The 21,805-nt window shown below is 38.2% G+C and overlaps 1 protein-coding gene across 13 annotated transcripts in view; it reads left to right on the top strand.

Moving 5' to 3' along the window:
- Positions 1 to 6,108: 6,108 nt before the first annotated feature.
- Positions 6,109 to 21,805, top strand: part of Supt20h (SPT20 homolog, SAGA complex component) — a 40,181-nt gene continuing 24,484 nt past the window's right edge. For 5 of the 13 annotated variants that reach the window (XM_023715021.1, XM_023715014.1, XM_023715025.1 and 2 more), the window contains exons 1-9: positions 6,374 to 7,100; positions 8,188 to 8,275; positions 10,954 to 10,989; positions 11,574 to 11,632; positions 12,603 to 12,669; positions 14,056 to 14,185; positions 15,276 to 15,379; positions 18,539 to 18,655; positions 18,759 to 18,812. In XM_023715021.1, the coding sequence (XP_023570789.1) occupies positions 8,273 to 8,275; positions 10,954 to 10,989; positions 11,574 to 11,632; positions 12,603 to 12,669; positions 14,056 to 14,185; positions 15,276 to 15,379; positions 18,539 to 18,655; positions 18,759 to 18,812 (570 nt within the window). In that variant the 5' untranslated portion in view covers positions 6,374 to 7,100; positions 8,188 to 8,272. Of the gene's footprint in view, positions 6,222 to 6,256; positions 6,313 to 6,373; positions 7,101 to 7,966; positions 8,028 to 8,187; positions 8,276 to 10,953; positions 10,990 to 11,573; positions 11,633 to 12,602; positions 12,670 to 14,055; positions 14,186 to 15,275; positions 15,380 to 18,538; positions 18,656 to 18,758; positions 18,813 to 21,805 lie in introns of those variants that run through there. The other 8 variants (XM_023715020.1, XM_023715026.1, XM_023715018.1 and 5 more) reach the window with 7 other exon arrangements.

Genomic DNA, 21,805 nt, shown 5'->3' with positions numbered 1-21,805 from the left:
CATGACAAAGAACAACTAAAGAATTTCATGATGACAAAGCCAAGCCTATTCAGACTACTAAATGATGTTCTAGAGAGTGAGCAAATTGATCACAGCCCCATGAATGAGAATGGAAAGAACCCACAACCAAATAAGACAAACAATTAAACACAGGAGAATAACAGGTTAAAAAAAAATGTCATGGAGACATAATAGGAGAGCAGAGAAAAAAGGTAATTCTTTCTGTGTGTTGAGCAGACACAGAAAAGGTGCCAGGTGTGGTGGTGCACACTGGTAACCCTTAGAGGGCTGAAGCAGGAGGATTGGTTCAAGGGCAGCTTAGGCTAAACAGTAAGACCTTATCATAAAAATAAAAATAAAAAAAACCACAAAAGTGCAACACTATGGGGTGGGGTAAGGAGGGCTGTGATAAACATGAAAAGATGTTTGTCTTTAGTGATAATTAAATAAATGTGAATTGAAATGTATTTTCAGATAGACTGATGAGATCAAAGAATCAAGAAATAAACAGACCCTCTTGGAATTACTTGGTTATCTAAACTCAAAAAGGAACATTTTTCAATTCTATTATCTAACAAAACTTAAAGCACATATATATCTGTTGATACTACAATTTTATTTTTACTATTCAAAATGTATGAGCATTATAAATTAGCATAAAGAATTGCAATCTCAGATGGAATCTCAGGTAGGATCAAGAATTTATGTACAAAGGTCTGGGGGACTAGCTCAATGGTAGAGCATAAATTTAGTGTGCACAAGGCCCTGGGCTTGATCCCCAGCACCTCACACATACTTTCACATGGATTTATGTACAAAGATATTTATTACATGACTATAATAGTAAAATATAATGAATTATATAAATGACAAGAGAAATTTAACTTAAACAAATTATGGCATAATTATCCAGTAGAGTAACTGTATATTTTAGAAAGTTGTGGATTTGTATGTGAAGATATGGAAAGATTCCCAAAATATACTGTGTAGTAGTCAGCTTTTCATCACTGTGACAAAATACCTGAGATTATCGATTTAATAAGGAAAAGTGTTTAGTTTGGATCATGGTTTCAGAGATTTCAGTCCACAGCTACTTGTTCTGCTGGTTTAGACCTGGCTGCACAGTGTATCATGGCAAGTGTATGTGGCAAATAAGACCTGTTCATTGGATGCTGAGGAACAAACAGAAATAAGAGAGGTTGGGGTTCTAGTATCCCTTCAGGGCAGACTCCAAATGTCCTAACTTACTTCCAATAAGACCCATCTCTTCTTTTTAAAACTAATAATTTATTTAAACAGTATTTTTTGGTATTAGGGTAATACTGCCTGCTAAAACAAGCTCATATTCCCTCCCTTTTGTTTTCTGAAGAATTGGTGTACAGTCAATATTAAAGGTGGACAGAATTCCTGTCAAGTCATACACACTCAGCGCCTTTCTTGCAGAAGGATTTTAAACTACCAGTTCAACATCTTAGTAAGGCTTTACTCAGTCTATCCATTTCTTCCTGAGTGCAGTTTGGTTGCTTTTATTTTTGATGGATTTTGTAGGACCCACATCTTAAAAGTCTACCACCTCCCAATAATCCCGTGGGCTGCGATCAAGCCTTGAGTGTGTGAGCCTTTGTCAGGGTTCTCTATGGGAACAGAAGCAATAGAATAAGAGAGGATTTGTTAGGTTATTGTGCACACTAAGAGGCAGGATAGCTAGACCCACAACGGCCATCTGCTGCCTAGAGAGCTGGGGAAACGAGCAACTTCCCAGACTTTTAAAAAGCTGTAAGCCTCAGAGCAAGAGGGACCAATGATGCAACCCCAGGTCAAAGCTGAAGACCTGAAAGCTTCCTGGAGAGCTCTGTTACAAATGTGGTCAAAGGCTAAAGAATCTTGAATCTTCTGTCCTCGGGTGATCCTAGCAACAAAAACTTGCACCCACACAAGAAGAGCTAAGTTGTATGCATGTGGGCGTGTCCCTTGGTTTTTGTGCCATTCAGGCACTCAGGCTATTGGAAACTGCCCCACAACGTCAGGCTGGTCTCTTCCCTCAGTTCACTGACCCACAAGAAAACTGTGCCGGGAAATACTCTCATGGATACTTCCAGAGGTGTGTTTTACCAGTGTTCTAGGTGTCTGTCAGTCCTGTCAAACTGACAACCAAAATTATCCAATAAGATCCAAACTACAGCATTCAGTCAAGGAAGAAAACAGTATAGAACAGTGGGAATGCTTCTTTTCCAACTTTTAATTTGCATGAAAAGCACAAAGATATACATATATGCATAAATATGCAAAGTTTGGTATATTCAAAGACAATAGAAAGTTCTACAAACATTTTTTTCAATTTTTTAAAGAGTGTAAAGTAGTATTAAAACAAAAAATTTACAAATGATACAGAATTTGAGTAAACAATAGGAATTTCACAGTATTCGTTGTATTACATAGTACTGTATTCATACACATTGCTAACAGTATTTATCCCTGAGGAAGGAAGTATCTGAAGTGCAATAATAATATATATTTATTACAAAAAGTTTCAATTTCAAACATACAAATGAAAATAAAGTTTAAGTGTTTCTCATTCACCAACTTGAATAAGTTATTTTTTTGCAGTGATGAGAATTAAAGGGGCCAAGGATATAGCTCAGCAGCATAAGTACCTGCCTGGCAAGCCCAATGTCCTGAGTTTGATCCCCAGTACTGCAAAGAAAGAAAGAAAAGAAAAGAAAAGAAAGACAGAGAGAAAGAAAGAGAGACAGACAGACAGAAGGTGAGAGAGAGAAATTATAGAGAATTAAAAATTCTCACACATACTGGCAAGTGCCCTACCACTGAGCTCAGCCAAACATCAACAATTATAACTCCTGAATTCAATGAATGTATTGGAACGCAGTGTGTTCCCCACAACAGGAGCATTATTCCATCCCTTTACTGTTTTTGTTAGTATTAACAACAGGAAATACAGATATTTATGTTTATCTATAACTTATGTTACATAATAAATATTACAGAATAAAATAAAAACTAGAATAAAGGACTTTCTTATAAAAGGATGGAGAACTAGTATGAGAAGTAGAGTAGAAGCTAATTTTCTGTGTTCTACAGATTTTAACTGTAACCATGTAATTATTACACATATATTTTGCTTCCTAAAAACAAAAGCAAAACCAAATGTATCTCTGCATCACACAATTCATATAAATAACCAGAAAGAATTCTTTTGGTGGGAAGATTTTTTCAAGCTAGATCTCATCATATAGTCCAAATGTTGGTGTTTCACTATGTGGCCCAGGCTGGCCTCAAACTCACGGTGAGCCTCCTGCCTCAGCCTTCCAATGCTGGGATTTAGACCCATATTTTTAATGTGGAAGAAAGTTCATATAAACAAATGTCAAGACCAAGGTGATAAAACTATAAAGTATTGAAATGAATTGGATTGTTCATGTAAGTTAAAGATATATAATATAGTGTCTTAGATACTTCCCTCATTGCTGCGACAAAATACCTGACAGCTGAACTTAAAGGAGGTAAGATTTATTTCAGCTCGGTTTGTGAGGTCTCAGTTCACAGTGGGCTGGCTCCAAGGCCGGGTGGCGTGGCAGAGGGCATCAGAGAGGACAAACAGTTCATGGTGTGGCAGGACAGAGGCACCAGACGTGCCATCCCTCTCTCCCTTTACATTCCTTCCAGGCTGGAAGCCTGCTGACCGATGGGACCCACAGCCAGATGAGGATTCCATTGATCCCAGCATCACACCCCCAATCCACATTCACATATCTAATCCACGTTCAAGACTCCCCACTTACGATGGCATGAGGCTTTGGGGGACATCTAAATACAAGCCACAGCAGTTAGCATACACCTATATTTTACTTTTATTTACATTTGCTTTCTAGCTCTGCCTACTGAAATTCTTAGAATGACCCACCCAGTAGCCACAAGCCCAAGTTGTGGTCAACCTTCCCATTAAAACCAACAAGGGCTAAGTAGGGATGTGGCGCTTCTCCCTGCACATGACAATATGCTAGAGACAGTCCTCACTTCTCTTTACAGATCATTCCATTATGTAGTAACCCTTCCATGGCTTATTTAAGTCACCTTTTTGACAGAAACTTGGCTCCTTCTACATTTGTGCTATAACAAATCATGCTTTAAAGATAGATTCACTTTTTTCGGGCTATGCACATTTACATTATTATGCAAATATATTTCTTCACTTTTTTGTACTGGGAACCAAACTTACAACCTCGAGCTTGCCAGGCAGGCACTGTGCCATTGAGCTATGGCCTGTCAGCATTTTAACGACATGAAGAAAAAAACAACAACTCGCAACAATCTGAGTAAGACAGAGTAGCAGACACTGCAGCAGGAAGCACAGGTTGGAGGGAACTATGCTCATCCTGAAAGGACGTCTTAAAGAAACCAAAATGAGGGCTGCGGAAATGACAGACATTAGAAATAGAAATAATTAGGAGTAGGAGTGTGAGGTCTTCTGGATTTGGGGCTGAGATTCTTATCTACAGAAAACTGACAATCTGAGCAAAGAGGTAGGTTCACTTGAACACTACATTTAGAAGGCCTTTGCGACACCGAATTCAAAAGTGGCTAGACTACAGACCTGAGAGTCCTTCGCACACTGTGTGAGCGCCTGAGCCAGAATCCCCAGGGAAGCTATCTGTGTGTAGTGCACTTCCGCATGCTGCACACGGTGTGCACACGCACATAGGTGGACTTGACTGAAAGAAGTGTTATAAACATTTAAACATACACAAATGAGACAAAGTGAATCCCTAATACCTTAGTACAGCTTAAATGATTACTAATAATTTGTTTTTCTTTATCTACCATCTCCTAACCTTTTAAATATGATAGGCCAGATTCCCAAATTCGTAAGATTTCACTCACAAATGATGTATTTTTCTAACATAGAAGCTCTGTTATTCTTGTTACAACTATAAAAATTCCACCTAATATTATACAGTATTCTGTGTGGACTACACTAAAATAACACTGATGGGGTGCATAAAGCAGCAGGAACCAATTTTCTCCTAAGTCCGTGGGCAGGACACTAGAGGCCAAGGAACCAAGAGGCCAGCTTCTCCTGAGGCCTCTCTCATCAGCTTACAGAGGGTCGCCTCGCTGGTGTGTGCTCACAGGTCATTGCTAGCTATATGGAGGCCTGAGGCAGAAAACCTCAAGTTCAAGCCCAGCTGGGCAACTTAGGGAGATCCTAGCTCAAAATCAAAATAAATAAATAAATAAATACATGATGGGAATGGAGATGGAGCACAGTGCAAAAGCCTTGCATTCAGACCCGCAGTACTGCAAAAATACCCACAAAACAACGGGAGAAAGAAGCTCTTAGAATCCAGAACTATAACTGCCCGTAAGGGCAGAGAACAATTTTAAAACAAAGGACTTGAACAGAATGTTCTCTTAAGAACAAGGCCAATAAAGACAAATCACTTCCCTTGCTGCTGGGGACTTGAAGTCAAAACTACAAGTATCACTTCGCATCCTTTGGGGCTGCTGTCAGCAAAGCAATGGAAAATAATAGCCTCGAGGCAAGCCTAACGGCACAGGACTGACCGAAATCGCAGCACCTAGAGAGGCTGTGGAGGAGGCTCTAGGAGGAGGATCAAAGGCGTAGCTCAGGGCCGGCCAGCTAGCTCAGCGGACTAAGGCTCCTGCTTAGGCAGACGCAGGGATCAGGTTCGATCCCTGGCGTGCGGGGCCGGCCGTCCCCCAAGCGCTGGGACCCCGAAAACTGGAGGCTCACTACGTGTTTGATCTACGTAGCGAGACCCTTTACGTTTAAAAAAAAAAAAAAACTAGAAAGACTCCGTCTCAAAATTTAAAGGGTGGGGCGGCGCTGTGGATGTACCTTAGTGCGACGGCCCGAGAAACTCAATCTTAGGAACCAGCACTACATTGACCTGCCTCTTTTGCAGCCGAGTGGTCAGGGCTAAAAACTCACACCGCCTCTAGCCTCACGCTAGCCTCACCCGGGAACTGACACCCGAGAGACCTCCGGGAACCATTCCTCCGCAGCCCCGCCCACTTCCGGCCCCTCGCCCCGTCCAGGCTCCACCCCTTCCGCTACGTCACCGACTCCGCTTCGCCAGTCCTCGGTGTGGCGGACTGCCAATTTAGTTCGCCGGGGAGGCGGATCGCCCACGTCGTTGAGGCGCAGGGTGGGCCTTACGGCCTCCTCAGTATCACACTCCGTAAGCCCAGCGCGGCGGCAACCCACCGTGGGACAGAATTGCGGCGGGCGGGTGAACTAAGCCCGCGAGGCCCAGCGAGTTTAGGTCAGAGGTGAGAGAGGTGTTTCCGGAGCGCTTTTCCGGTTCTCGCGAGAGGACGCCGTCCCGCGAGACCCAGCGCTCTAGGCTGGGGTCCTGCAGGCCACCCTGCGAGCGGCCCCTCTGTTACCCGGCTGGGTGATGCTAAGCGGCGCTCTTAATTCTAGGGCCCTTAGAGTACCGGGTGCAGGTATTAACGGAAACTCGCAAGACTTGCGTGAAAACTCCGAGGGCGTGTTTCTAGGTGTCGGTGTATCCCCTGTGGCGTTTGACGGCCTTTTGCAGGCGCCGCCTGTCCCGGCCGTCTCCGGCCGGTGGGGGCTGCCTCTGCTCCGTGCGAGCCTGAGTCCCTGGAAGGACTCGAGACCCGAGCCGTGCAGCTCGGGTTGCGTGCAGCTTGCCGTGATGGGTCGCTGTGGCAGAAAATGGGATTAAAAGTTTACATTTCTGAGTAAAATCGGGGTTTTATTTTAAATGCCTTGTTTAAAATATAGTCTAGGACTGGGTGCTGGCTTGAAGGTTGTAAGGTGTGCAGGAATCTAAGATTAACATCTGAGAGCAGGATAAGTTCTGGTCCAGGTGTATTGATCATGGTCACTGGTTCTGACTGCCAGGGAGACGACGATAGGGTGTTCTTCTCGAGGGTCCTGATAAATTTGTATGCAAAGTGTCTGCTTTGAAAGAGGTACACAAAATTACTTATTGGATTTTGTGTGCAGTACAGTACATAAATAATTTGAAGTTAGAACTTCCCTTTCTAATTTCATGCGATCTTAATTTCAAAGTCATCACATTTTGCATGTAAGTATATCTTTATGTTTAGATTTTCCCGAAAAATTTCAACTTACCCTAAATTCAGCTTATACCTACAAGCAATTAGAAGGTAGGATTAATGTCATTCCTTTTGTGAAATGATTATTCCTAGAAACTAGGCAGTGCCAGCGTTGTATTAGTCCATGGAGATTGGTTTTTGTTACTAAAATTTCTTCTGATTTTTTTTTAAACCCCAACTGTCAAAAACTAAACTTTGGGGTTCGCAAAAAAATCAAAACCTTTTTACATGGGAATTTTTTTTTTTTTCCTGTCAGAAGTTGTGCTGTAGCTCAGGTACGTAGACATGCAGCTGTGGTTACAAGGATTTCAGTAAAGAATTAGACTAAAAATGATCTTTGTTTATCCTCTTCAGACCAAGCGTACTGTACCATCTGTGTGGTGTGCAGAAAGGTTAAGTTTCTACACTAGCATTGCCTCTAATCACCTTGAGTGTGCCAGAAAGGGCTGATATCTGCACCCAACTCCATCACCTATTCACTATTCTTGAGGGATACAGCATGGGCATCCCATTGGTTTAAAGTCTCTGGTGGTAATTGGTGTTCTGCTGGAGTGGAAACCCCTTAGGGTAAGGAGGTCTTCACCTGGGGATTGAACCCTGGCCCCTGCGCTTGCCAAAGCAGGTGCCTAGTCTGCTGAGCTATCTTGCTGGCCTGGTTCAGGGCATTTGGGAGAGAATCTTTGTGGAATTGGCCAGCAGGCATGATGAAGTCTGATTTGTAAAGTGAACTGGGTAGTAGTGATGAGGGTTGGTTTGCAGGCTGTTAGAGTAATCCACTGGGAAGGTAATAGTACAGGAGCGTGGAGAGATTAAAAAATGACTTTTTCTTTTCTCTGGGGCATTGGGAAAAAAGTGAGAAGCCCTTTGCTCTACTGAATTAAAACTACTTTTCAGCAGTGAGTAGTTAGGTTGCAGTACATGAATTTTATTGTTGCAAATTATATTGTTAATATTTCTGAAATATGCATGCCTCAAGTAATTTTCCCTTAATTACAATCATTTTTTTCTTTAGAGCCTTATGTTAAGATGGTAATTTTGTTACTTATATTTTTACAGTATGTAAGATCGCTATGAAGGACAGCTTTCATCTGACTTCATCAGCGCACATACATTTTCTTTTGGCTCCCAATTTTATGTCACAATGGTAAGCTATTGTTCAGTAAGTTCAGGTTTATGATGTTTTAGCACATTTTGTTCATCTCCATAGAAATGCTAGTGTTATAGATGCAAAAACGCTGTTGTAAGCTGCACAAGTTATAGAAATTATGCAGCTGTCATGTGGAAAATTTTGTCTGTAAGATGCATAACTCATCTCTTAGTTCGGTGTTGTGATTACCACATCCAAGTTACAAGAATGCTCCTTGTATTAAAATTTTATTTCTAACCACCTTGTCGTATTCCAAATTGCAAGGATGATGGAAGTACAAATAATTTGTGGAGGGGTGATATAGTTTCAAAATAAGTGTAACTTGCATTTGCTTTCTGCACTTAACTTTTTCTTTGATTGCAGCATGGTCCCTCACCATTTATTTCAGGCTGGCCTTGAACTCACTATATAGGCCAGGCTGGGCTCAAATTCATGGAAGCCCTCCTGCCCCTGCCTTCTAAGCACACCACCATGCCGGGCTGCACCTAACATTTTGAGCATTGTTAATGTGTTTTTATTCACTGACGTATGTTTTTTATGAATAAACACTTAACTTTCACCTTTAAAACATTAAAGACTAAAGTGAGAAAAACTACTTTCTAATGTTTTATAAAAATAATAGTTGACTGAAATAATGAATGAACACTATTGATTTATAAACCCCTCTTCTGTGGCACAAGCCTCAGGAAATGTTTCTCTTCTTTGTGCTCTTCTGGTCTGCTTTGCCCTATTAGAAAGAAGTGAAACTATCACAATGGGATTCTCATTTCATGCTATTGTTGTACCTGTTTTACTTAACAGTATACCCCTTAAGAGTTTGAAAGCAATAGTGGACGCAAGTGTATCTCACTATACCTTTTCAAGTTTAGGTTTTTGGTTTTTAGGGGGTTTTTTGGTGCAGGGTCTCACTCTACAGACTCGTAGTGATCCTCCTGATTTCTGCCTCCCTAGTGCTGGGATAACAGGTGTGCGCCAGCATGCCCTGACTCCCGTCATTGCCTGCTCAGCACACCCAAGGGCAGGGCCGGTGCAGCATGCGTAGCCACGTAGCACGGATGGAACCCTGGCCCCTGTGCTTACCTAAGTAAGCGCTTAGTCTGCTGAGCTATACTGCTGGCCCTTCAAGTTTAGATTGCAGAGGAAGAAGTACCTGAGATGACTAGCTATTTAAAATTGTATATATTTGATTATTTATTGTAATATTTGAGGTAAAATTAGTTTCATAAGCAAAATTTAAAAGACCCTAATATATTTTTAGAGTGTATATTCAGAGTTACATTTTCTTGCTGGAAAATAAATTGTTCTTCTTTAAAAGCTTTTGCAATAAAATAAGTTGATATGTTTATTTTAACTGGACCTTTTCGGATGTTGGTAGATTTCTGACTTTCATCTTTTAATACATTTAGATGGCAGATAATATGGTTTGGTTTTGATTGCTGTCTTTAAAAAGACCAGTTATTTTTATAAATATAGGAGTTTCCCATCCTTAGCATTAGTGTGCAGAGTCCATTAAAATTTCCTATGAATTCTGAAAGGTGGTATTGTTTGTTCTTCCTCCATCCTGCTGGGTGTTGATTACTGTTAGGAGTTTTTAGATCATGTACAAATGTGGTAGCTTATTGTTGGAATCTGCAAGATAATATAAATGAAAACTAAAGTTCTGCACCTCTGAAAGAAATTTGAAACAACTATTATTGTGAATGAAGAATACAGTTTTATTCTGCTGTACGGCATCTAAGACAAACAGAAAGAGAAATCCCTAGTGGTACACTAATTTAACTTAGAGTCTAGTGGTTTTTATTTGTGTCTTCAGAAAAAAAAGGCTTCATAGATAAGGGAAACATAGCTTACCTTATTTCTCCTTCTTACCTGAAAATTAGGTTCTGCAAGAAGTGTGTGAAGGGTGGGGACCCACCATTAAATTTCAGGCCTTGTGTGTAATAATATACTGCATTTGAGTAAATCTAAGATACATTTTTTATATTTTAATATTACTGAATTGATAATGAGTCTATAATCAGTAACTTTTTTGAACTATAATTGGCAGTTTATTTGCCTTAATGTTACCTAAAATGATGATGAATGCTTATAATTAATGTCATCTTGAATTCATTTAGATGTGGCAGTGATAGCTATCACTTACAGCATTTTTATTAGTCACAGAGCTACAGATGTTATATCATGGGTTTTTGCATTAATTTATTAGGAATTTGTAAGTGATATTACATACCAACACAACCCTACTCTATGTTTTTAGGACTCTTAGCAGAGTAGGACAAGTAAGTCTTTGTTTCACTTTGACTACAAGAGTTATGGCCAGTATTTTAAATGGTAGTTTTACAATTTTGAAAAACTAAAATTGGTGAAGTAGTACTAACTACCATATCTCCAGCTCCGTAAATCAGCCTTAGAAATGCTGACCAGTTACCCTTTAGTATTTCTTATCTGCTTGTTGTCATAATAAAGTTCCCAACACTACCATGCTTTTTTTTTTTTTTTTTTTGGTCATATACCTTGATCATACATTGGGTTGCAGAGGGAAATAAAGAAGACTATATTGGATCTTCTGTAGAAAATGAAATGTTGAAGCACTTAATTAGAAATGTTAAGTTTTACTGTTTTGCTTTGTCTGAAAATGACTAATAATTGCCAAATATACTGTTTACTCTTTACAGCAACAGGCTTTAGAATTAGCTTTGGACCGTGCTGAGGTAAGGCCTTACTAAATTACATATTGAAATTAGTGTCATCTATAATTGACAAAAGTTTAATTTTAAGAGATATTTGTATTTTCAAAGGAATGTATTATTATTTTAGGACAAGACTAGAAATAATTTGTATATATGTAGAAATACCAGGTGATAGTTGGTTCATTGTTATTTCAAATAAAAATTTTTATTATGCTTTGAAATAAAAATCAACAAGGGCATAGAATTTTAAAATTATGTTTTTCTATTTTGACATGTTTTGTAAAATAACTAAAATAAAACGACTTGCGATTAGGTGGACGATTTCGAATGCGTCAAGTATGTTAAGAGCCATAAAACATTAAGAATGTCCTGACCTTTGAAATTATGGTTTTGCAGTTTAAATTTTAAATTTTACTCATTTATAATGTAATTGGAATTTTTTTCCTACATGGTATGAGTTAACACAAGTAAAGACTTTTGTGAGTGTATAGCCTTTTTACCCTCAGATGTTTTAGGTATACAGTATTATATATAATTATTATATGATTTAGTTGTTTATGTTCTAAGCAAAAGGTAAACTGTTGTCATAAACTTTCTTTTGTTAGTATGTCATTGAAAGTGCCCGACAGAGACCTCCTAAAAGGAAATACCTGTCAAGTGGAAGGTATGAATACTTCATTGATAATATCTTACAATTACTGAAATGTAATAGTTAACAAATGTTAACTGAACAATAAATACTGTTTTCCTAGGTACTGGGCTAGAAATGTTTTAGGTTTTTGCATAGACAGATTGAGTATCCCCAGGCTGGGGAAATAGCTCAGTAGAAGCAAGCACAAAGCCCTCAGTAATCTGGAAATTCAAATTACTTCAAAATCTGAAACTTCTAAAGCTCTAACATAGTGTCAATGGGAAATTTTACATCTGGCCTCATGTAGTAGTTTATAGTTAAAATATAAGCATGCTAAAAATGTTGTATAAAATTTCTTATGCTGAGGAGATGGCTTAGTGGAATAAGCACTTCCCTGGCAAGCTCAAGGGCCTGAGTTCAATCCCTGGTTCCGCCCAAAAAAAAAAAATTTTCTTATGCCTGTTTGTATAAGTGCATATGAAACAAGTCACTTTCATGTCTCACATAGGGTCCTACCCTCAAGATAATTGTTGTGTATATGTATATATTCCAAATTCTAAAGAAATCTAAAACAACTTCTGGGGGCTGGCCAGATAGCTCAGTGAATTAAAGCACATGCTTAGGCAGACGCAGGAACCAGGTTTATCCTTGGCATGCCCCCGGGGTGTGCTGAGGTGATGACACTGTGGCACTTGCCCGTAATCCCAGTTCTTGGGAGGCTGAAAACAGGAGGATCACTATGAGTCTGACCTGTGTAGTGAGACCTGTAGTCCCTGGACTAAATACATAAAAAATAAATAAATAAATAAAAATAAAACAACTTCTGGTCTTAAATAGTTTAAATAGGGATACTCAAATATATATTAAGAATTTTTGGTTGATTTTAAACCCTGTAACCATTACCATCCCCACCCCCACCCCAAGTTTTGGGCAAGTGTAGAAATCATTAAAATAGCATTTATTTCATGGTGATTATTTTATTAAAATATTGTCTTTATTCTAGAAAATCTGTATTTCAAAAACTTTATGACTTATATATTGAGGAATGTGAAAAAGAACCTGAGGTTAAGGTAAGTGTAAATTCTTATAATATTCTGCTTTGTGAAATGCAGTGGAGGAGGGAATTTTTAGAAGTTAAATTTGAAGCAATTTTTTATATTTTTGTAGGTAAACTAATATGTTTCCCAGCCAGATACTGGTCAGTTAGGCTCACCCTGGGCACCAGGCAGTCACTTGCTCAGGTAGGATTAGGCAGCAGTATGTGTGTGAAAGAACAGAATATCCCAAAGCCACATTAGTACCTTTGGCTGTTGCTTCCCCTTGAGAAGAGATAATGTAGACAAAGGATAAAAGTAATCTATTTCCTTAGGGTGATTTATACTGGAAAGTCAGAGCTATTATGGGATATAGGGAATTCAAGTGTAGTAATTTAAGGTAAATGTGATCATAAACCCATGCCAGTTTGACTTAATTAATTTTATTTAGCACAAAGGTATCTGCAGTAGAAATATAATAGAAATTGATTTCTAGATATCTTTTGAACCCCTGGGTTGAAAGGGCCTTAAAGAGTTTTGTGAGCTCCTTTAGTCTGTCTTTAATTTAAAAATGAGTACCATTCTGTCGCTTAGGCAGAAATAACAAAATTCTAGTAGTGTATAACCTTTAAAATCTTTGACAACAAATATAATATAATCTTTGCTCTTGGTTTTTTTTGTTTTGTTTTGTTTTTGAGACAGTTTCACTATATAGTTCAGGCTGGCTTTGAATTTATATATAGCTCAAGCTGGCCTTGAGCTCAGCAGTCCTACTTCAGCCTCCTGGATGCTGGGATTGTATGCTTGCAGCATGACACCCAACAAAGCACAAAGCACTCTTACAATCCCAGCCCTCTGAGAGCCTAAGAGGCAGTAGGACCAAGTGTGAGTCCCAGGTGGGCAATTTAATAAGACTTGTCTCCCAAAAAAAAAGGAAATTGCATAAATAGCTTGCATTCTACCAATTAAATACTTTTTGTATGGGAATGTAGAAGTTGTTTGGCTCTAATTTAGGTGGGAAAGTATTGAACAAATGTGTGCTTTTTGCCATCCAAGTAAAGGGAGTGCCCAAAATTCTTCATTTGGACTCATATATAAAAGTATATTTTATACATTTATTTTGAATGACTTTTTAAGTATCTATTGCTTACATATTAAAAGTACATATTATATTTAAGTATTTTGAAGATTATTAGTTTTCTTTTTACTATGAATTTTCACAAAATGTAGTAGATGCATTACATTATTATCTGTAGTGGCTATAGTATCATAAATGGCTATAGTATTATGAATCTTTCCCTGTATTCACGATCATAACAGAAGAACCACCAAAACATTGTTCAGATCTGATTTTGTGAAGTTATAGCACTACTTTTCAGTGTTATACTGGGTTATTTTCATGAGTTCTTCCTCTTTTTAAAGCAGAAATTAAGAAGAAACGTGAACTTGTTAGAGAAGCTTGTTATGCAGGAGACTTTGTCATGTTTAGTGGTCAATCTATACCCAGGAAATGAGGGATATTCTCTGATGCTCAGGGGAAAAAATGGATCAGGTAAGAATCTCCAGTGTATAGAGGCCACAAAATATTTCTGCCAGTGAAGAATATACTGCTTTTTTTTTTTTTTTTTTTGGTACCAGGAATCAAAAGACCTTATGCTAGCTAGGCAGGCACTTATGGTGCTGAGCTATTTTCTCAGCCCCAGAATGTGCTGTTTTTGTTTTTACCCTGTTGATGGTTTATCCTTCAGATCAGTGACGAGTTAGTGATAAAAGCAGGGTTTTCTCTTACTATTTTTGCTAGAACATGAGCAATTACTCGAATGTATGTGGTTGTTCTTCCTGAGCATACATTTGAAAAGTGTTCTGATTGTTTTGTCTTTGAAGTCAACTTATATAAATATAATTTTAAACAGTTGTGAAAATTTCCTTTTATTCTGTTGTTGTTTATGTTTTAAGACAACGTAAAATGTTTTAAATTGTACTACACTGTGAAAAGGAGTCTGAATCTGTAAACATGAGCACATTCACCGCCTTTGAGTAATGTTCATGTATTCAAATATTTCTGTTAGGGGCTTGGCATGGTAATTCACGCCTGTAATCCCACCACTTGGGAGGCTGAGGCAGAAGGATCACTGTAAGTTTGAGATCAGCCTGGGCTACATAGTGAGCTCAATACTAGCCTGGACTACATAATGAGACCCTGTCTCAAAAACAAAAAAATTCTGTTAATGTAATGAAGAGTCGTAAAATATAAATATTTCTAGATTTCATGAGGTATTGAAATTTGCATAGTGATTAATACAAGTTCTATAAGGAACTCATTCAGATAAGAATTTTTACTTGCGTTGAGTATTATTTAATTGTAAAATGTATCATCAAGAGAATTTTGTCTTAAAAATAACCACTTTGTGGATGACCTGGGAAATTATTGTTGTTTTCTACATTCAGTTGCTTTCTCTCTTTAGCCAGAAATGTTACACATTTGATAGGTCTTTTAGTAAACATAATATCATCTGTTTATAAAGCTTAGAAAAGGATTTTAGGAGAGCGTTTTGGCTCTGTTGTTTTTTTAATGTCACATAAATTCTGCACGTAAGCTTTTTTTGGGCCTAATAAACTTTATTTTATGTTTTAACATTAAGATTCTGAAACCATTCGACTGCCTTATGAAGAAGGGGAATTGCTTGAGTACTTAGATGCAGAAGAATTGCCTCCTATTTTGGTTGATCTCCTAGAAAAATCTCAGGTATAACATTTTCTTCAGAAAATTTTCTGCTGGGCATAGTGGCTCATGCATCTGGTACCAGCTACCCAGAAGGCTGAGGCAAGCAATCTGTGGAGCCCAAATGTTCAAGATTAACTTATCTTTTAAAAATAAAGTTTTAGCTAGGCTTGATGGTACATGCCTGTAATCCAAGCATTTGGGAGGCTGAGGCAGGAAGAGGTTTGCTCTGAGTTGGAGGCCAGGCTGGACTACATAATGAGTTTAGGACAAGCCTGAACTATGTAATGAGACCTTACTGAAATATCAAACAGATTTTTAAAATATCCATGTATTTGTTATATGTATGATACATGCATATATTTTTATGTATGTAACACTTTTTTTTGTTTCCTTTTCAAAGTTTTATTGATAAGCATATAGCAATGAGAGTTTCAAATCAAATCGAAAGTACAGTTTCAACAAATAATACACTGCATATATTCTTCTTAGTGGTTAATTGCTGTACAAGATGCAGACTTGTGATCCTACTTACAAACACCATTAGATATGTAACACTTTTAATATGTATTCTCAACCATGTTTAGAGAGTGACATGAGACAGAAGAAAGTGATTTATTATAAGGTATTTAATCTTCGTGCCATACTGAAATATATAGATTTAGTCATTTATTTCTACAATTACTGTAACAATTAGATCATCAGTTGAAATCTCTATATAGTTATGATCGACAAATTAATTATGAAGCTTTAAAAAAAAAGTGGGAGACAAAAAGCAGCCCTCTGGCCTGTGCTTTTTCTTATAGTCACTTTCAGCTGTCATTCTCTTGCCATGTTCTTTCTTTGAATTAACCTCAGCCACCTTGAGTGCTTTTTTTGAGAAAAAAAGTCATTGGATGGGCACCCCCATTCCTCCTGTCACTGGTTGACCAGCTTCTATACCTTTCTCCACAAATTCTCTTTTTTTTTTTTCTTTTTTCCTCAGAACCGGGGATTGAACTCAGGCCCTTGTACTTGCCAGACAAGCACTTTACCAAGCTATCTCCCTGCCCAACAAATTCTCTGATTTCTATTAAAATGTATGAGTGCTTTTCCTAAGTTGTCCTTCCCTTTTGTTTTCTGGTTCTCTTCTCCAGGACTTAAATCATAATCTTCCCCCTTTCTGTTATTTTCATTTCTACTACATATAGCATGTAACATGCTATATGTTAAAAAAAATTCCCTTTTGGCCAACATACTGCTTTTCTTCTCCAACTATTGCTTTGTAATTCTGGCCCTCTTGACAACAAAACTGCCCAAACTGTGTGTAGTGGTCTCCTTTATAGCAGATCCTGCTCTTCTTTCTGCTGCCTCATCTGGCATCGCAGCATCACCTTTGTCAAAGTTGCTAGTGACTCGGTGGCATGCGATCAACTGATTGATTCTTAGCAAAATTTAAAACAATTAGTTTTCCTTGAAATATCCTTCTTTTGACTTACAAGATGTCCCATTTTCCTCTTCTTTATTCCTTTAGTTGTCTACGTTGTCATCTCTATTTCCGTAAAAATGTGCATCTTTCAGAGTTCAGGCCTAGGCCCTCTGTTTTAGTAAATTGCCCCCGAGTGGTCTTCTACCTAGTTTCATCTAGTTGCTTATCTAGCTTCTTAACCTTTTGCTTGTGTTTCTTCCCATGACTATTGCACTGAGCTCTAATCCTGCTTATTTACTTGTATCTCTACAGTGATAGGTTTCTTAAACTTAACATTGTAAAAGCAGAACTTTTGTTTTACACCCCCAACTTACTTATTTATTCATATATTTAGAGATATGGTCTTACCATAACTATGTCTGCCTCTCCTTTCAAATTTTTATCATGTTCACTCATTAAGTAAAGGTAAATCAGAACTCCACTGGGATACTGTCTCATCTAAGTCAAGATGGCTATAAAGAATATAGATTTTGAGATTTTGTAAATAAATTAATTAAAGAAAAAAAGAATATAGAAAAAAAGGTTATGGTGAGAATTTAGGGAAAAAGGAACCCTTGAACACTTGGTGGGAAGGTAAACTAGTAATAGCCACTGTGGCTATCAATAGAGAGATTCTTCGAAAAACTAAAGTTAGAGATACCATTTGATCCATCTGTAACACTCATTGCTGTATTCCCTAATCAAAGATGATAAATTCTAGGGCAGGGGGTAGCAAACCAAAGGCATGTGTAGTGTGGCACAGCAGATGCTGTCAATTGGAAGCTCTAACAGGTTCGCCTTCACTGCTCTAGGATTATAGTATAATGTTTACTGCAGCTCAGTTCACTATAGCTAATCTATAATCCAGGCTTCATGGCTCAGAGCTATCAACAGCCTAGATAGATACCTCTAAGCAAATAAATGGATAAAGAAACTGTACCATGAACAGAATATCATGCTATGTGAAATAAGCTAGAAAAAAGTCACTACATGTTTTTTCCCATATGAGGAACCTGGAGAAGGAGAGAGAGAGAGAGATAACATGAATGTACAAGAAAGACAATCAGGCATGAAGGGGAGGCAAAGGGAAAGTAAGGCTGAGCTCCAGTAGTGCAGCGGGTTAGTGTGCCTTACGCAGAAAGCAGGTGCTTGGTAAAAAGAGGGAAGGTGAATGTGACTGATAGATAGCAGAGGCCACATTCTAAAAGTTTGAATAGATGAGAAACATCACAGTGTGAATGTGATGATTACAAGTCATAATTAGCAAAACTTGTAATGGTGCTTATATTTGGGTATAGAAAGCAGTAACTTTATAGTTAGCTTTTCTTTCCTTATTAATAAGGGTTAAGATTTTCTTCAAGTTTTAGTACAGCAAATACAGAAATTTTACCTAGAAATTGAAACTGGCAAGACCTTTTGGCAATTTAACAGTGACAAAGGTAGCAGCCTGTAACTGAGCCATTGAGTTTCATAAAACAGTGATGCCGAGGATCTGTGACTGCACTAATATGTAATTGCCAGAAGTCAGTCTGTTGTCTTTGTAGGTACCAAAGTCATCTGTAACTAGAAACTGGCTTCATTCATGATGAACATAAAGTAACTCCTTTTAAAAGGGTGGTATGGTGGTATATCTGCCAAGAAAACCCATTGAAACTTAGGTAAATGGCCAACATACTACATCAGAGTGTAAAGGAATTTGAAAGATGACACTTACTGAATGTTTTTATTTAAAACAGGTTAATATTTTCCATTGTGGATGTGTCATAGCTGAAATACGTGACTACAGGCAGTCTAGTAATATGAAATCACCAGGTTACCAAAGTAGGCACATTCTCTTACGTCCAACCATGCAGGTAAAAATGTTTAATTGGGAAGTTTTTATTTATTTGGGGTTTTATTAAAAGATTATATGCTTGTGTGAATTATACATTAGTTTTTAAATTTTTATTTTTCCAGACTTTAATCTGTGATGTTCATTCAATAACAAGTGATAACCATAAATGGACCCAGGTTAGTGGTTTTGCTTTTAATCCTCAACAGGCAAAATATGGTGTGAGGCATTAAGCAAAAGCTCTTTTCTACTCATAATTTTATTCATGTATTGACACTGTGAAAACTAGGATTCCTTTATGCGTTTTCAAAGTTAAGCATCTCTTTATGCATGTAATCCCTCAAGGGACTGTTAAAAGTTCGATTCTAGCTGTTATGACCACATCAGAATTAGGCTTAGTCATAACTATTATGAAACAGTTCTTACCCCCTTTCAAACAAAAGAAAACACTTTTTACTATAGCTACAAGTAGATAATTGATTTTCCGTATTCTAGGATTCTAAAATAGTTCTGCCCCATCTTTTTATGGAGAACCACTTACACAGGTTGCCTTAGCTTCAAGGGACCTCTCTTGCCCTTGAGACTGGCCAGTTAACCTTCTCGTTCAGCTCAGTGGTATGTGAGATGCCCACAAACAGGAGTTTTACTTTTTCCTCTGCTACTATAAAGAGGAAGCAAGTGCTAATCAAAGAAAATACCAATAAGAATTGTCAGGCTGGGGAGATGGATCAGTGGCTTGAGCACGTGCCTGGCAAGCACAGGGACCCAAGTTTGATCCCTGGTACTACATGCCATGCTAGTCCCGGAGCCCTGGGCACACCATGCTGGCCCTGAAACTGGACATGGGGTGGATGAGACAGGAGGATCTCTAGGAGTCTGAGCTGCATAGTGAAACCATGTATCCAATAAGGAAAAGAAGGAAAGAATTGCATCTCTGTCAGATGTGTCATTAAGGTCTGTCTATTCATCCAGAACTGTTGTCATGTTTAAATTTGGGCTGCTATTTTTTCATCTGTGAAAAGGTAAAAAGTATTACAGCCAGTCTTAGTGGCACTCAGGCTGAGGCAGGAGAATCACTGTAAGATCGAGGTCAGCTAGGCGACTTGGTGAGCTCTAAGGCCAGCCTGAACTACATGGTAAGACCCTATCTCAAAACAAAATTTTAAAAAAATTGAAAAATATTGGCAACAAAAACATGGTAGGGCATCACTCTCTTACTCTGAAAATTTATAAAGGAGAAAATAGAGTATTCTATTCCTATATCAACTGAATTTTGGCAGCCAAATAGCAATTGAGAGAAAATTCTTTATAAAAATTCCAGCTAATGAGTACAAAAGAAATGATAGATTTTAAAACAATATAGTATCAGTTTAGAAGTTTCATAAATTTAGACCGCATTCTTTCATTGTGAAAACAAGTAGACAAAAGCTTCATGGGAAATATTATAATTCAGAAATTGAACTGAACTATTGATCTGAAAATGAGACCTCTTGCTGTGATGCAAAGGAGAGTAGGACATTGTAGTACCAGTGAAGAAAGCAGAGCCTAGGATAAATCCAACCCCTAGAGCTAGCTAGCAGTTTATAGGGAGGGTCTAAAAGACTTTTCAAGTGACTTGATGAGGAAGCAACCAGCCAGATCCAGTTAAATGACTTATTCACATCCAGCAAAATCAGTTCCATGCAAAAAAAGATGAAGCAATCATTACAGAATTCAAATGGTGGTTGTATGTGGGTATGGTGGCGCATGCCTATGCTTGTACTACTGTGGAAAGCAGGAAGAACACAAGTTTGAGCCCAGCAAGCCTGAACAATTTAGTAATTTAGCCATAGACCCTACCTCACAAAGGAATAGGATCTTAGTTCAATGTGAAAAATAAAATAATCTCAAAAAAAGATCCTAGATTCAGTGCTCAGTACTGCCACCACCACCAAAAAAAGGGTACTTAAAGCTATAAAATCCAAATACAATGTGTAGAAGACCTGGTTTAACTTTAGATCAAACAAGTAAAAATGTATCTGGATCATAGTGAGAGAAATATGTTAAGAGTGCATGCTAAAGTTTTCCCAGTTGAATGAAGATAGACAGGCAGACAGATCATATATATAGATACAGATAAAAAAAAATTTTTTTTTGTACCAGGGATCAAACTCAGGACCTTGTGCTTGTCAGGCAGGCCCTTAAGCCCCTGACCTATTTCCTCAGCCCCTTAGATATATTTTTAATTACTCTACTAAACAAGCTAAAGTTTCAAGGACAGTCACTAAATAAAGTTGGGCATTGTTAAGGGATTGAGGTATAGATATCATTACACCTCTACTTTTTGGTGTGTTTTAAAATTCCCATAATAAAAGTTGAACAAAACTATTGCCAGGCATGGTGGTACTTACCTGTAATCCCAGCACTCAGGAGACTGGGTCCGGAGGATTACTGTGAGTTCAAGGCCAGCCTGGGCTTTTAGCAAGATCTTGTCTCAAAGAGGGAAAAGAAGCATTTTTCCCCTAAAAGTTCTTGGAATTTACAAACTTGTTACAGGAGATGGAGGATGTAACTTGATGGTAAAGCCACCTGTGTAGCGTGGTGTAAAGCCCTGGATTTTGTCCCCACCATTGCAAAAATGTCATGTAAAATGTAAGTTTGATCCCTGGTGCTACAAAAAGAAAAAGTGAAAATGTGTACCTAATATTTTGCTTATATTTGGACAAAATATAAGTGGCTGCTTCAGCAGAGCACAATGGCCAGCATTCGATCCCCGATGTGCCATGCTGGCCTTGCCCCTGGGGCACACTGAGACAGCAGTTGAGACTGGGCGTGGTGGCGCATGCCTATAATCCCAGTGCTTGGGAGGATGTAAACAGGAGAATCACTAGGAGTTCCATCTGTGTAGTGAGATCCTGTAGACTCTATCCTAAATTCATAATATGTGTGTGTGTGTGTGTGTGTGTGTGTGTGTGTGGTTATTAAGACATTTCAGTGATTTAGGAAAGAAAAAGGATTTGGTGAAGTAAGTTATATGGTACTAGTAAAAAAAGTCAGTATTTATTTTGTATTTGAGTGTATAAAATTTGTGTAGTTCCATGCTGTTAAGTTGAGCTGTGGGGGACTCAGGTCAATAATTTCTGACATTGCCAGTTAAATATAAGACCCAATGCTATTATAGGCTACTGGACTC

Source organism: Octodon degus, unplaced genomic scaffold (assembly GCF_000260255.1).
Source record: "Octodon degus isolate 3935 unplaced genomic scaffold, OctDeg1.0 scaffold00038, whole genome shotgun sequence".
NCBI classification, from domain to species: Eukaryota; Metazoa; Chordata; class Mammalia; order Rodentia; family Octodontidae; genus Octodon; species Octodon degus.
This window is presented reverse-complemented; position numbering and strand designations above follow the sequence as displayed.